This window comes from Pleurodeles waltl, chromosome 4_1 (genome assembly GCF_031143425.1).
Source record: "Pleurodeles waltl isolate 20211129_DDA chromosome 4_1, aPleWal1.hap1.20221129, whole genome shotgun sequence".
Lineage (NCBI taxonomy): Eukaryota > Metazoa > Chordata > Amphibia > Caudata > Salamandridae > Pleurodeles > Pleurodeles waltl.
In genome coordinates, this window is record NC_090442.1 from 426,057,034 (window position 1) to 426,073,711 (window position 16,678).

General features: G+C 41.5%; 1 protein-coding gene across 2 annotated transcripts in view; it reads left to right on the forward strand.

Annotated features, from left to right (window-relative positions):
• CD36 (CD36 molecule (CD36 blood group)) overlaps positions 1 to 16,678 on the forward strand; it is a 574,756-nt gene that overhangs the window by 224,113 nt on the left and 333,965 nt on the right. For both annotated transcript variants that reach the window (XM_069228678.1, XM_069228679.1), the window contains exon 4: positions 15,940 to 16,122. In XM_069228678.1, coding sequence (XP_069084779.1) covers positions 15,940 to 16,122 — 183 coding nt within the window. The remainder of the gene's footprint in view (positions 1 to 15,939; positions 16,123 to 16,678) is intronic.

A 16,678-nucleotide genomic window follows, 5' to 3' on the forward strand; every position in this document is an offset into this window, starting at 1 on the left:
TAACTTGGTTATTTAACTCAACCATGATCTGTAAAGAATCATAAAGCAGAAATAACTCTTAAAAAATAAGAGCACAAAATGAAAAATGAAGAAAAAGACTTTCTCACAGTTCAGTTTCACAACTAGGGATCCTTCTTCCTTTGTCAAAAATCGAATAGCAGCTTGTCACATCCAGGTTTGAATTGTCATATCAGATTATTAATGTCTCTTTCAAGTTTTATTTCAACTGTTCCCTTCTTAGTTTTCTTTAGATTAGCTCAACAACTAAGTCTTTTGATCGCTTTCAGTTTACATCAAAGTACAGACTCGGAAATACTCTATCAAAACAGAAGGGCATAAACTTGTGTTGCCATTCATTAGTAGCTGCATATGCCCACTCAGGACCTGCGTATCTTCGACTTGCTATTCTCTTTCTTTTCAACCTACGTTCACCATCCAATTCTCCCTCACTCAATTCTTCTTTTCTCGTAGTATCAATTTCAATTCAATTCAATGTATTTATTTATAGAGCGCGCTACTCACCCGTCTGGGTCTCAAGGTGCTGGGTGGGAGCTATTGGTCAAAAAGCCAAGTTTTGAGGTGTTTTCTGAAGGCCAGGAGGTCTTGGGTCTGGCGTAGCTGGAGTGGTAGGGAGTTCCAGGTCTTGGCGGCAAGGTAAGAGAAGGATCTTCCTCCGGTGGTGGTGCTGTGAATGCAGGGGATGGCGGCGAGGGCGAGGCTGGTGGAGCGGATCTGGCGGGCGGGGTGTGGAAGGTGAGTCTGTCGTTGAGGTAGGCCGGACCTGTGTTGTGGAGGGCTTTGTGTGCGTGAGTGAGTAGTTTGAAGGTAATCCTCTTCAATACGGGTAGCCAGTGTAGCTCTCTGAGGTGGGCAGAGATGTGGTTGCTGCGTGGGACGTCAAGGATGAGTCGGGCGGAGGAGTTTTGGATACGTTGCATTTTCTTTTGTAGTTTGGGCATGGTTCCTGCATAGAGTGCATTGCCGAAGTCCAGTCGGCTGCTGACTAGGGCGTGGGTGACTGTTTTTCTGGTTTCGACGGGAATCCATTTGAAGATCTTGCGGAGCATGCAGAGGGTGTTGTAGCAGGAAGAGGAGACTGCGTTGACCTGCTGAGTCATGCTGATTGATGAGTCAAGGATGATGCCCAGGTTCCGTACTTGGGTGGTGGGGGTGGTTCCTAGGGAGGTGGGCCACCAGGAGTCGTTCCAGGCGGAGAGGTAGTATCCGCTTCTTCTTGTATTGTTTCATTTATGACCAATTCTTTCTTCTTTCCAATCTGTGACTCAGGCCAATTATCCTATTTTCTTGTTCCTTCTGTCAGTATTCTTCCCAAGACTGGGCTCTTTTCCTTTTCCTTCTCTATGGTGCTTTCTCTTGATGGACTTGTAACGGGTTCAGGAGGAGTCGAATCACTTTGACTTTGATCCGTCTCAACTCTTTCACCCTCTTGATCTGGCACTCACTCTATTTGCTTTTCAGCACCATCTGCTTCTGGGAGGACCTCTGCTGTGCTCGGTTCTCCTGCTGTATCCAGTGAGATAGGCTCTTGCTCACCGTCCTGTAATTTTTGACTCTCGTCTCTTACAGGGGTGATAGACCCATCTTCCACAAGCTCAGGCTCAACCTCAGGCTCAGTTTGCTCTTGTTCCGGTTCAAGTGTAACTACTTGCTTTGCTGTTGTTGATGCTCTCAACAACACTTCTTTATGTTCTTGCGGATACACTACTCTCTTTGTATGACTTGCGTGTATCCAGTTAGGGAGTCCCACACACTTTACAGCCGTTGTTGGCACCACCTGGTAGCGACCTTTCCAAAGCAATTCCAAACAGGTCTTGTGAACGTGCTTTTTGATGACAACCCAGTCTCCGGCTTTCAGACTGTGACCTGGGTCATGGATGGGTGGCAGGGTGGTAGCCTCCACCTGCTGAGAGAAAGAACGAACCACATCAGTCAGACCCTTCCAATAGTCCAACACCATAACATCTGTAATATTGACAAGTGCATTTGCTGGAACTGCCGGCAATCTCATTGCTCTGCCCATGATGATTTCATGGGGTGACAGCCCTGTCTTTCTGTCAGGTATATTTCTCATTGACATTAACATCAGAGGTAATGCATCTGGCCACTGCAAATTGGTTGCGGCACACATCTTGGCAATTCTTGATTTCAGAGTACCATTCATTTGTTCCACTAGTCCTGATGCTTCACGGCGATAGCTAGAATTCAACTTCTGCTCAATGTTTAGTGCTGCACATAAGAGTTTAATCACCTCGTTATTGAAGTGAGTTCCCCTATCTGATTCTAAATAGATCAGAAATCCAAAGCGTGGTATCAACTCTCTGAGTAACAGCTTTGCTACTGTGAGACTGTCATTCCTTCGTGTGGGGTATGCCTCAATCCAATGACTAAAGACACACACAATCACCAACACGTACTTCAGACCACCACATGCAGGCATCTCAATGAAATCCAATTGCATTCTGCTGAATGGACCTCTTGCTCTACCAATGTGGCTCAAATTCACCACAGTTCCTTTTCCCACATTCTGTTGCTGACAAACTATGCATCGATGACAGACTGCTTCTGCTGCTTGCCTGAATTTAGGATTGAACCAATCAATTTTAAACAATCGAACCATGGCATCCATTCCAATATGTGCCTGACCATGGTAATACCTGGCCATCCGAGACAATAAGCTGTTAGGTAAGACCATTTGTCCCTCCTGAGAAACCCAAATTTAATCAGGTCTTTGGATGCATTTTGATTTCACCCAAAGTTGTTTCTTCTCCTTGTCTGCATTTTCCTACAATGTTTTCAATTCTTCCAAAGTATCAATCACTTTTAGTGCAAAACTTGTACAAACATTTTTTTCCTCAGGCATCAGTTCCCACATGTCTTTAAACGATATGCAGTTCAATGCGCAAAACCTTGCGACGTGATCCGCATATCCATTTCCCAATGAAATGTAATCTTGTGTCTTTTGATGTGCACTACATTTTACCACTGCAATCTCTTCAGGTAACTGTATTGCGTACAACAACTCTTTTATCTTGTCACCATTTCTCACTGGTCTACCAGTTGAGGTCAGCAAACCTCTTTGCGACCACAATTGACCAAAATCATGAACAATTCAAAATCCATATTGACTGTCCATATAGATTGTGACTCTCAATCTTGCAGATACATGGCATGCCCTCGTAAGAGCCACCAATTCTGCTACATGTGCAGAATATACACCTTGAAGCCAAGAAGCTTCTAATGTGCCTGTAAATGTACATACTGCATATCCTGCTCTCAATGTCCCCGTCCCATCTCTGAGACATGAGCCATCAACAAAAACAATTTGGTCATTTTCTTCCAATCATGTGTCCCTAATATTATGCCTTGATTTTGTACACAGCTCAGTTACCCCAAGACAATCATGCTCAATGTCTTCTTCTTTTTCAATTTCAACTGCATGACTTGGAAGCAATGTCTCTGGATTTAACACTGTACATCTTTTCAATGTGACATTTGGAGCACCCAATATGCTCATCTCATACCTTGTCAGTCTTGCACCAGTCAAATATTGTGTTTTCGTCCTTGTCAGTAAGATTTCAACAGAATGTGGTACCATTACCATCAAAGGGTATCTCATGACTACCCCCTCACTTTGAGAAAGACTTTGACCAACTGCGGCTACTGCACACAGACAACCTGGTAAAGCTGCTGGGACTGGGTCCAAGGTAGCTGAAAAATAGGCTACTGGGCGATAAGCACCTCCATGGACCTGTGTCAAAACAGACAAAGAACAAGCATCATGTTCATGACAAAACAATATGAATGGCTTTGTGTGATCAGGTATTCCCAACGCTGGAGCTCTGCACAAACTCTCTCTCAGTTCAATGAATGCTTTCATCTGATCCTCATCTAGGGTAATGGGGTCTGTGACATCCTTGTGTGTCAGCTGTTGTAATGGTTTGGCAATCTCAGCAAAATTCGGGATCCACTGTTGACAGTAGCCTACCATTCCCAGATACATTCTGACATCTCTCTGTGAAGTTGGGGGACTTCTCTGCAAAATCATGGTAAGTATCTCCCTGGAGATTCTCTTTAACCCTTTCTCATTCTGCTGTCCCAGGTATTTCACTGATTTCTGACAATACTGCAGTGTTACAGGTGACACCCTATGTCTGAACTTTCCCAAATGATTCAACAGGGCAATCGAGTCATACTTATACTCATCCCTTGTTCTGGATGCAGTCAGCAAATCGTCAATGTACTGCACTAGAGTCGATTGGTACGGTAGTTGCAATGACTCCAAATTATTTTTCAGGATCTGATTAAACAGTGATGGTGACTCCATATACCCTTGTAGAAGCCCGCACCAGCTGTAGACTCTGTCTAGGAATTTGAAACTAAACAGAAACTGACTACCCTCATGAAGAGGCACAGAAAAGAAAGCTTGTGACAAGTCAACCACTGTGTACCACTCTGCATCGCAAGGAATCTGAAACACTATCACTGCTGGATTTGGCACCATGGGACAACACTTGACTACCATGGCATTTACCTTTCGCAAATCTTGCACAATGCACACTTTTCCACACGGCTTTTTCAAACCCATTATTGGTGAATTGCATGGACTGCTCAACACTTCTTTCAAAACCCCTTGTCTATGAAAATCTCCAATTATTTGCGCCACTTTCATTAGGACATCCTGTGGCATGTTATATTGTGGAAGTTGCGGGAATACTACGTTTGGCTTCAAAGTGATCTTAATCAGTTCCACTCCTTTAGTCAAACCTACTTCCTTTCCTGTCAAGTCCCACACATCTTCCTGCACTGTTCCTTGTAGATCTGCATGCAATTCTCTCACAGTAAACAGTGGGAAAAACTCTATCAATGGGTATTCCTCATTAACATCATTAACCATTGTCCCAGACACCTGTTCTTCTTCATCATCACTATTAGATGGTACTTCTATCCCAGTATCTGAGCAATTAATGGAGCATTTTGTCTTACACAGTAAGGGTCAGATGTACCAAAGGATTTTACCCATTCTGTGTCTATGGGAAAAGGCTTTCATACATATGGCCCCAAGTCTCTTCCCAGTAGGGATACCAATCTCAACATGCACTGGATCTGTGATTGGATTTGTCAACTGTCTGAACTCTACTCCCACGACCTGAACTGGTCTGCCTGAAGGAGTAAATTTGGAACTTCTGCACTTCTCACTGTAGAGCGTGTAGCTCCTGTGTCCACCAAAAATGAGACCTTATAGCCCATCACCTTTCCTTTCACAAAAAGGCCTCTCTGATCTACCTCTAGAGACGCTGCAAGCGTACACGGTCCTTCATCCGAACTGTCACTCACCCATTCTTCGTTTATTTCATCCTCACTATAAAATGGGAATTGGTGTACGGTGTCATTACTTCTGTCCTGTTTCTGACCTGTGACCTCCTGAGTAAGCATCATCTGTTGCTGATCCATCTGGGCTTGAGGTATCTGCTTTTGCTGTCTAGGTACCATAGGAACCTGCTGCTATATTGGTTGCAACTGTGTTAGTTGTGCACGCGGCATTTGCACCTGCTGCATGGGTTGGAAATTTTGCACTCAGTTCTGAACGTTTGGAATAAATCCTCTCATTCTTGGGACTTTCACAGTTTGAAATGTACTGACATCACCGCCTTGCTGAACAACACTCTCCTGCACCATCAATGGGCACTCCTGCTTCCAGTGTCCCACGTTTCCGCACAAATGACACGGTGACATCCTTTTCATTCCCTGCATGTCACTCTGAACAACCACGGTGCCCAAGTCCGGACCACGAGTTATGTTGACTCCACGACCTCTACCTCTCATCTGAGGCTGGAACATGACAGTTCCCTGAAGCAGAGGCATCTGTTGCACTAAAGCTCCTTGCACTCCTGTCTGAGCTACCTTTATCTGCATCACCATTGCTTTCTCCTTCAGCATTTCTGCTTCAATTCAATCTCATCACTACAGTATTTTGCATACTGCAACATCTCATCAATCGGCTTTGCCTGCCAGCAAATTAAATTACTCTTAATCATATGTCCTACTTCTGGTATCAACCCTTCAACAAATCGAAAAACAAAATGCAGCATGTCTTTCGGCTCATTTGCTTCTTTGCCACTGTACTCTTGAAATGATTTCAGCAATCTCTCATAGTAGGTATGTATCGAGTCTTTAGACTCTTGAACTGTTCTGTCAATTCTCTGCCAATCAATATTTTTAGGCGAAATTCTCGTTTTCAGGAACTCAATCACTTTATAATAATGTTTCATCATCTCAGGTGATGGTGCACCCATAATTCTATCCCTTTCAGGTTCACTTGTTGGCCAATCCACTGCTCTCTTACATTCGACCCATAAATCAGCCGGAACCACTATCTCCAATAATGTGTTTAAGTCTTCCCACAGACATTTAGAAAGTTTCACAAACCTGTCTGTCTGCTGATACCACTCTACCGGTTTCTCTCTCAGTTTTGGGTAATCATTTGTGAATGACAATAAATCACTTCTGTGCCATGGGACATGAACAAATTGCCCTCCTGGAATCTCTCTCATTGGAAGCATCTTTACTGATTCCCTTTCTCTCTGCACATCTTCAGACCCTTCTTGCGAATCTCGTTTTCGCTTATCCTTCTTCTTGCCCATCTACATTCCCACTTCTCCAATGCTCGCCAAATCTGAGCACTCTGCAATATATCTTTTAAATGAGCCTTCATTCCTGCTGACCTCATATGCTCAAAATCCTTTGCCTCGAAATCTAACCTGTAACTACGTTTCAAATGCTTTGTTTTCTCGATCTCGATGTCATGTTTTTCTGCCATCTCTGCCAATTTCTGATGTATTTTACTCACTTCCTTTGTATTTCTGGGGCACAAATACCTCAGCTCTTCTTCTGTGTAGATTCTAACCTGTTCACTCCCATTGTTCCCTCAACTAGCTCTGTTGCTTCTGCAGCTAACCTTACACGATTTATCTGCTCTTCACCCTTGGATGTATTTGGAGGTGTATGTAAACTGTCCAACCATTCGCTCAATTGCTGAGCTGTCAATCCCTGTAGTGAGATGTTACTTGCATTTGGTACTGATATCTGTTGCATCGCTGCACCTGGAGTTTGCAGCGTCAAAAGTTTCAACCCTTGACTCGCACTCGGGCCATTTACGGTATCTGGGAGTGCTACAAGTGGACTAAGATCCATCAACGGTCTAGATTCATTAAAGGTCTGACCCACAGAGGACATCATCTGAGCAGGATCACTCACTCCCCTCATCATGAGACTCTGTGACATTTCACTCTGATCTTCTGCACTCTCTTTCTTTTGTGCAATAGCTGGACCAACAGTAATCGGTGGCGATATTGCGTCTGGGGCTGCTCTGACACTTGCACCTTGTGGAAATCTTACCCCCATAGCCTGATTCATCACTGGTGTGACATCTGATTGTGTTCCTGTTATTGGCGTTAACTTTGGCAAACCCTGGGGCTGTGCCGGAGGCAATAACATGGGAGTCGGCTCAGGCTGAACGAGCATTGTCCTTGAAGCACTTGTTCCGTGGGCACCACTAGATTCGAAATTGTCTCAAGAACTGGTACGTCTGGATAAATTCTCTGTGTCGAGGGCGGGAGCACCTGGGCTTGGACCACTGAAGTAGTCCCTGCATTAGGAGTACTCTGTGCTACCCTTTGTGCCTGTCCATTATCAGTCTGCACTGGTCCCACTATCCCGATGCCTGTGCTGGTACAGTTGGGGCAGAACCTGTACTTGGGCACCATGGATGGGTCACACATGGCGGAGGTCGGTCCCTCAACAGCTGTGTGATAAGATCCTCAACATCTGACTCTTCATCTTCCACATAGGGCTTTTTTTCCCTTTCTCTGTGGTCTCATCACCCCTAGCAGCATCTTCCTTCTCGGTCACATCTTCTTCTGTGATGGCAGGAAATAATTTAATTTCCTGTAAAGTCTCTGCTCTCCACCTTTTCTGTTCCCAATCCCACCTAGCTTCTGTTAAGGATTTCCCCACTCTCTTTATTCTCATCTTAAATTTTATCTCTTGTTGCTGTCTGGCCACTTGCCCCCAAACCGCTAAAGCCTCAAACTGTGCTGGTCTCGGTAATGGTTTTGTCTCATATAATGTAAATCGCAATTCATCCAAAATTCTCAAATTAAACGTTCCATGCTCTGGAAACGCTAAAGCTCCTAACTTCTTTGTCATTTTACACCACTGCTTCAACCAAAGACATGGTGCAACACCTCGCTCTTCCATCACAATGTACGCCGGAGAATTTTCCGGTGGGGTCGGCTCCCCCACTGATGCCTTAATGTAAGAATCACCCTTCATCGCACTTCTAAACACTTTGAAAAACTTCATATTGTCTATTGTATTTATTTCAACTCAATAATGAAATGACTTTTACTCCCGAGATTCCCTTCACCCGCTGACTCAACCAATTGCCTCTTATGGACTGCTGCCAATCCGCTTGCGACTCTTCTTACTGACCAACCTATCCCAGCACAGCACACTCTGACGTCACACTCACACACTGTGGCTGACAAAGTCTTGCAGCTTGTCCTCTTAAACTTCGACTCACACCAAACTAATGCAAATATTGTGAGCACTTAACCAAAAAACAATAACTAAAACAAACCTGCTGATTTACTACAGGAAGGGACACAATCGCTTTAGAGACCTTACGGATTTTCACTAATGGCCCTTTCGCTCATATAGCTATTCCTCTTTCTCAGTCTCCCACATTCGCAAGCAAAATTCGACCTGCAAATTTTACTCTCAACTAATCAATGGGTTTTTTCCTGGTGCACATAGGACTCACCAAATCTCAGTCGAAATTTCTCTTACTCAATTGACTCACACACGTGACTTGTTGACCACACCCGATCAACCTACTAAACCAGGCAGATTACAACATATAACCAAGTGTCTCCTACACTTGTCAATATACTCCGGAGTGTTAGACCACGCAGGGTCCATACATCACCAACAACCACGTGGACAGTTTTTGAGCACAAGTCGCCACACACATATGAAGTTCGACTTCCCTACTCTCATACTGCGGAGTACGCACACTCCTACTAACCTCAGCTGCAGTACGCAGATTTCCTACTTTACCTCACATACATCACAATCCACCTTCGATATGCTTAAGCCTTTGCAAGCGCAATCTACCACTTCAATACTATCATAATAACGCCGAGAACACACCCGACCTTACTAGCGGGATCCAGGATCTGGGAAAGTAATTTCTCGGCTTAAGAGGATATCATCCTTGCCATAATTGCCATTTCAGAAAAACAAAATTCAAACCTCATAAAAATACGAACAGCTAACCCTAACTTAAACTACCACCATAACCAATAATCACCACATAACTAGTTCTCCAAGGAAACTAACCATCAGGCTGCTACCAAAAACTGCAAGTGCGCCTGGTCCTTAGTAAGTAAACTTACCAGGGGACGCGTATGGGTCGATGAACCTTTTGAATTGCATGGAGTATCCTAGCCATGTGGTTAATATTGAATCAATAATCAACATCAATAATCAAGAATCATTCTATGGAAAACAGCTCTAGTCCATCTACTCATGATCAACCACAACTCGGTAAAGGAGTTAATCAAGTTTTATTTCCCTATTATTACAATACTAATTCATCTGTTAGCATAATTGTTGTTCAATCAACTCAATTATCAACTTATAAATTGAAACGCGAATGACAGTCAATTCAGAACATGAAGAAGTACATATGCTTGAATAAAAGCCAATAAAGATTTCAGCATTAATAGCACAGTTCAGCAAATAGCTTGTCAGTAATTTGTCACTGTTAATGTCTTCCCAAGGAAACCTACCTAACCAAGATTTGCATCAGCATGTGGGGCTTCTTGCAAAACAATTTAGAGAAAAACATGAATTTGGAAAAACATCTTCCTAAGTTATAGTCTATAAAACAGTTGGTACCTAGAAGAAAAGGCACAAGTTAGTCAGTCACATTTTAATAGCTACCTATCCACAGAATGGATCAGCAACAAAGTCAGTCTTCGTCTTCAGGTCACCAATTAGTCAGCCACGCATCAGGTTCTCATAGTATGAGCCCAATGACAGAACCTTCTGATGTCACCAATTCTCTCCTCGCATCTGATGTTTTAGCCTCTTGTCATGACTTTTTATTAGGGTCTCCCAGTCCATCCCCCTAACTCCCCATTGGTCAGTGAGTCAGCAGATATGACTTTAACCTATAGTATTTGTTTACCAAATCTACAAATTTCACTATGAGTCTGTTCACAAGACGTGGATTGGTTCGCCATATCATGTCCTCATCATCCTGCTCTTCAGGTATCAAAATTGTTGCATGTTCCCCTTCAGTCAGTGCCTCTATTGTTCAAGTCCTGGGAAAGTACATTTAACCTACTCTACACATAATTGTATCAAATTGTCTTCATCATCTCCTGTCCGTCGGTACATTGCAGAAAATTCTAGCTAGGCAACTTTAACATTGGGTGAGTCAAGGACAGGTCGTAGCAGCTTCTTACAAACACGGTTATTGTTTCTGCTCTCTGTGTGCGAGGCCTATGAAGACTAGGCCTTAAGTTCAGCTAAGTTAACACTACAAATTGAAGTAAAACATGTTATACATTTCAATATGACATATTACTACATTTTTCATATATATTTTCAATATTTCACACAGTTTCAGTTATATTAGTTCAATCTCGTACACATGGCTGCCATGCCCCGAGGGCACATTTTTAAACGTGCACATAGTTTTTCTCTACGATTAATTCTTCTGCAAACTTTTCATTATTCAAACACGTAAACATCATTAATAATTTTCTTGATTAGCATATCTGCTTCAACAGATCTTACTTATTTACTTGTATTTAAAGAGTTTTTTTATAGTGCTGGCAAGGGCATGGGTCTTCTAGGGTATCAGAACACTTTACAACATTGTCAAAGCATTGTCAGTCAAAAACATTACAGTATAATTGTTGCGTAGAGTGTCAAACCATTGTATAGATGTTGAGAGAGACATATATATAACAAGGTAGTGTTTCCAAAGTGAATTAGGTGTTATTTCCCGGAGGGTTAAGATGCCAATTGAGGAGGAATTATTTTAATTGTCTCTTAAAGCTCACAAAGGAGGGGTTAGTTCTGATATGTATACGGAGAGAGTTCCAGATTTTGCAGGCATTGCTCAAAAAAGAACGAGAAAGATCACTTGATATATGTAGTAATCAGGTAGTATTGTCACTGATGTTCAGTGCATCTGATGCAAAAATGTAAAAGGGTACTTCCAGATGTTTTCTCTGGAGCTCACTAGTTTGTCCTTTAAAACATGTGCCACACAGGAAATGTTCAAATGATTGGCTACAGGCTGATACAGTTCTTATTAACCATTGCTGATTTGTGATTCCTGAATCATGTACAAGGTTATTCATTGTCTGGTCTACATATTGTCCTTTTAACTTTTTTTAAAATAATTGATAAAAATAAGCTTTTACACATAACTGTTACAATTAATAAATATTAATTAAATAGTAATATGCTAATGAGACTTTTTTAATGTGTTTGGCTGGAAGAGCGAGCCCAGACTCAATGTGCCCTCTGAAGTCCAGTGACTTAGGGAGATGGAAATCCAGCAGCTTGGGAGAAAGTGCTTTAGAAAAGCCAACATGTCAATCCGCTATGCCTCCTCTAAGACCTCATAGATTCAAAACTGATTACATTGCATCATGTCTTTCACATTGGTGATCTTTTGTCACAGGAGGTTGATGTCTCTTCCCTAGTCCGGTAGCACATCATAGCCGGCCTCTCCGGCCTCTACTTGTTCTAGCTTCTGATCCAGATCCACAGTGTTGATGCAGGCCTGGAAGGAGGGCACCTCTGGCCTCATGGATCTGACTTCTGTTATGAGGTCAATCCTCTAACTATTCATGGCAGATGTTGTGGGGCCTAAAGCTGTTATTTCCTTCAGTAGCACATTCATTTTTGAACTTCAAGTGGTTGGAGCCACAGGTTGCTGTGCTGACCGAGGTTCTGGGCAGGTGACTTCCTCTGAAAAGAACACTTGACAAACAGCAGGTTTACAAGCATGCATGAGGAGAATGAGGTAATGTGATAGACTCCAGGGGTTGTAAGGCCGTAGGCAGTCACTGCACGGAGGGGGATGGTGTGGTGTCTCTGGATACATGGCAGGAGAAATAATGTGCATTATGGTCAGTAGACAGTCTCTCTGGGTATTGCATGGGGCAAGCTGGTAGGAGCCTCCAGAGATAGGCAAAGGGGAAATCCTCTGGAGACACTGCCAGAGTGGAGAAAAGGTGAGCCAAAGAGATCCCTCATCTTCGTCCAGACACCATGCCGTTCTGAGGAGGGTGGGCAGAATGGGTGTCTTCCTATAGAGCAGAGCAGTGATTTCAGGGGATGGGCCCCTTTCAGGGTATATTAGGTGACTCTAGGGTCCCTGCCCTCGAGGAAAGCCACAGAAGGAGGGGGTGAGGCACCAATCTGTTGCAGTTTCCTCTGGTCTGAATTACAAAGGACCCACCCCTGGATGAGCTAATGTAGGAAGGGCCATGAGATTGTAGATCGTGACAAAGGTGCCAACTCTCAAATCTGATGAGGAGACATGCTGAGGTCTGAACAGGGAGAGGGCAGGGGGCGAGTCCTCTCAGCCCCCTGTATTATTGCTGTGAGATGTGGCAGATTGTACCTCCAAGACCATGAAACTAGGGCTGGGCAAAATGTTAATTATGCAGGAATAATTGAAGTAATTACGCATTACGCTTGTGCTGCCAAATTCTGAAATTACGCATTTACGCCAGCTTGAGTAATTATGAGTAGCTTGGGGCAAAAATCCTATTGCAGGAGCTCACGAAAAACTGACCAAGAGAGTGCGAGTGATTGCTGGCTACTGATGTTCATGTCCTGAAGCATTTAGTGCTGTTTTTTAAGCACAAAATACATCCCCGGCCCAGACTGGATGCAAGGGTGCATTTTGCACTACGAGAATGGTGCTAATGACTGGATTGCGCTTGTCAGGTAATGAGTAATTCTGCTGTAGTTATGCTAGAGATAATTACACCAGTTAGCTCCATCCCTGGTTGTGATCTTAACTTTAAAATAATTCTAAATTCACAGTTGTTTATCATTAAATATGTAGAAATATTTATGTAGAATCATGCATATATAAACTTAGGGATACATATACACATTTCAGTATATATAATCATGCATATATAAACTTATGGAAACATTTACACACATACAGTATAAACATATACACCGGTCTAATGACTTTTAACAAATAAAAAATACTTGCCTGTGAAGTAGTAAAATACTACAAATTTACTTGTGATGTAAAGCCTTTGATTAACTTACCTGCAATGTAAAGTCTCACAAAGTAAAAACTGCGATGTTATGGTAACATACTGTGATGGGTTGTTTTAATTGAACAAACATTTTTGATACTTGTCATGGTAAATTTGTAAAATTGTATAAGATCATAAGTGCCTTGGATTTGCAATTTGAAAAAACAGGATGAAGAGGTGGGTAAATTGTTGGATGGTTATGTCAAGTGATATCTGCAGCACGCTGTTGCCCTCTTTTTTATATGTATCTTTTTATATGAATTAATAATAAAAATATGCTTTGTACTATCAAGAGTATGATGTTGACTATTTGCAATTCAGTTATACTAGATTCAACTGTGAATTTTCAAAAAGATTTGAGTAATGACAGAACTGTCCTTGAACACTTATATTTTGGATTGCCCTTGAGGTAAATGTATGTCAATGTGGTGGTAATTACACCATATACATATCTTGGTGATGTAGTAGTAGATAGATGTAGTGAGTTTGATATAGGATGAGCTATTGCACCTCAGTGCAATAAATAAACCTGGATGTGGGGCTGTGAGAGGAAGCATCTCTGGTGGCAGAAAGCCTTTGGATGAAGGAGCTGGAACTATGTCTATTCACGATACTGCAGCACATGAGACATATACTTGACAGCAGGGAGAATGAGTTTTAAAAAAACATTCTTCATCTATTTTAAATAGTTAAGTAGATAATCCAATAGAGACACACAACTCACTGAGATACAGTTTGGCCTTTAGGCTGGCTAAGCTCATATCGATCAACGGTTCTTCCCTGTCCAAAACTTTGCTACCATTCCTCCTACATCTGCTTACCATTTTAGTTCCTCAAATGAGGACAACAATCTAATTTTTGTTAAAATGTTTTTATTGCTTGTTGAGAGTTTTTACAACACTGTCCAAAAACAGTTTCTAATTAACTGCCTTTGAATCTGTACTTAATACATCTCTCTAAATACAAAGTTACACTGTCATGTGTAAAATTGTTAATATTTAAAATACAGCATTGAGATTGCTCATAAGAAATGTTATTATGATTATTATTAGTGTTATTAATATTATTAGAATCATCCTCATTGCTCATCATCCTCATTGGTGGTAATATTTATAATAATAATAATAAGAAGAATAATAAGAAGAATAAGAATAAAAGAATAATACATGGGATTCTGTAATCCTGCATCAATAGCAGTCTCTGATTTCTTTAGAATCATTATCATGCGATGATCTTGGCCACCGATTATAAAGATAAGATATCAGAACTTAACTATTGTAAGGTATTACAGTCGAGTTCTGATGTCATAGTGCCAGCTGCCAGAGCCAGTAGCCGAGGTGAAAGAAACGGAACATTGCTTTTCTTTCTTCTGTTCTATTTTAATGGTTTACCATGACAAGCAGAGAGAATATCTTTATTTTTGCACTCCTTAAATGGAGAAAAGCTAGGATCTTTCTGCATGTTTTCACTCGTTCTGAGCTACTGCAGCTTTTTTTTTATTGAACTATTTCTACTATGTTTTTTTCCACAAATATATAACATGTTTTTAATATGTTTAATTTTACATTATAGGTTTTATTTATATTCTTCATGTTTGCAAACATGCTCACTCTTCCGTTTGAAAGAGCTCCGCACTGAGGTTTTCAGTGATGTGTGGGAAAGGTGATGGTGTCACCATGTATTATATGGGATAAGGAACCACATAACTTACAAGATAAGGATATTGCAAGTCACCTTGGAGTTCCATAACCCTATAAAGGAACTTGGCCTTTGGCCTCATTCCTCCAGATGGTTATGGAAGCCCTTAATAATAATAATAATAATGCATTTGTTATAATAATATGAACACTACTCCTTCTACTTATAGGCTAACATTCTTTGTACAGCAGAATGCGTATTCATATAACCGTACTGAGATACAAGTGCATGATTAATGAAAGTTAGCAATATTTGTTATTCTCCTAGATTATTGAACACTGTCTTATGTTGGTGGACAGTAGTAAGCTAACCGTTTATGGGGAAAGCCAGACATGTTTAAAAGTAAATTGGCCCTGGCCAACTATGGTACTCACCCAAAATCATCTACTCCAGCTGAGGCACAGAATCATTTGTTGTGGTTAGATTTCATGATCACAGTGCAGAGAGGAAGGAAATGGGTTGGCGAGTCAACATCCATAGAAGTTTTCTACTGCTCTCATTCACTGTCACTGTGCATTCCATTGTTAGAATCAGGGATACTTTGCAGCATATAATTGTTCATCAAGTGTCCTTTTAGAATAATGTGAATCACAGAACACAATGTAATAAGGGTGATGGTTGATACACATTGGTGAGTGTTGTGAGTGCAATGGAGACCTTGAATCATTTCGGACAGCTTTTAGAGTATTCCTCAAATTTGGCTCATTTTAGTTGTACTACATACCCATGATTTTACTGTAAGAGTGAATTCATTATCAATCATTTGTGAAAGCATTACTACTGTTAAACAAAAAGATTTGTAGTGAACATTGCTATGAAACTTATAAACACATGCTTACTTTCTTTCTAGGGTGCCCCTTCTGTGATTCCAGAAATTGCAATAAGCTTAGTGAATGGCTGGATCAAAAAATCTAATTCGTCTTTGTTCCAGACAAGAACAGTAAAGGAAATTTTATGGGGATACCAAGATCCATTTTTGGAAGCAATACCCAATTTGTTTATCAAAGACAAAACGACTGGAGTATTTTATCCCGTAAGTACGCACTTTCAGAAAACCAGACAACGAAAGTAATCTAAGAGTCTTTGGGGCAGAAAGGGGTACCAAATGGATAATGTTTCAATGGTCTGTTTCTCAAGTCTTCCTTTTCTCTTGATTTTAATGATAACCTAAATCATTCTTTTCTTTTAATCACACATCTTGTACAGGTAGGCTTAACTGCAGGAAGCAATCATTCCATGTCATGGCTTTCCTTAATTACCATTGGCAAGGTCATGTGCAATTACACTAGTGACTGATAATCACTGTGCACACTCTTTTCCTGTTCCTCTGTCCACATTGATTGGCAAGCCTGCCAAATAGTTAATACAGTGGAACTGACTACTCTCATGTTTGTTACATCAGTCCACAAAAAATGGAGACCCTGACTGCACCACAGTTCCAAGAGGTCCACAGTCTGTTGTCCCCATCAGGCAAAAAGAAATAGGACAGTAGAGGGGCACGCCTGCATTTCTTGTCAATTTTTTCAAAGTACTGACACAGTGAACTGTAATCCACATGTTTTAATGTGGCCAACCAAAACTAGTGGGGC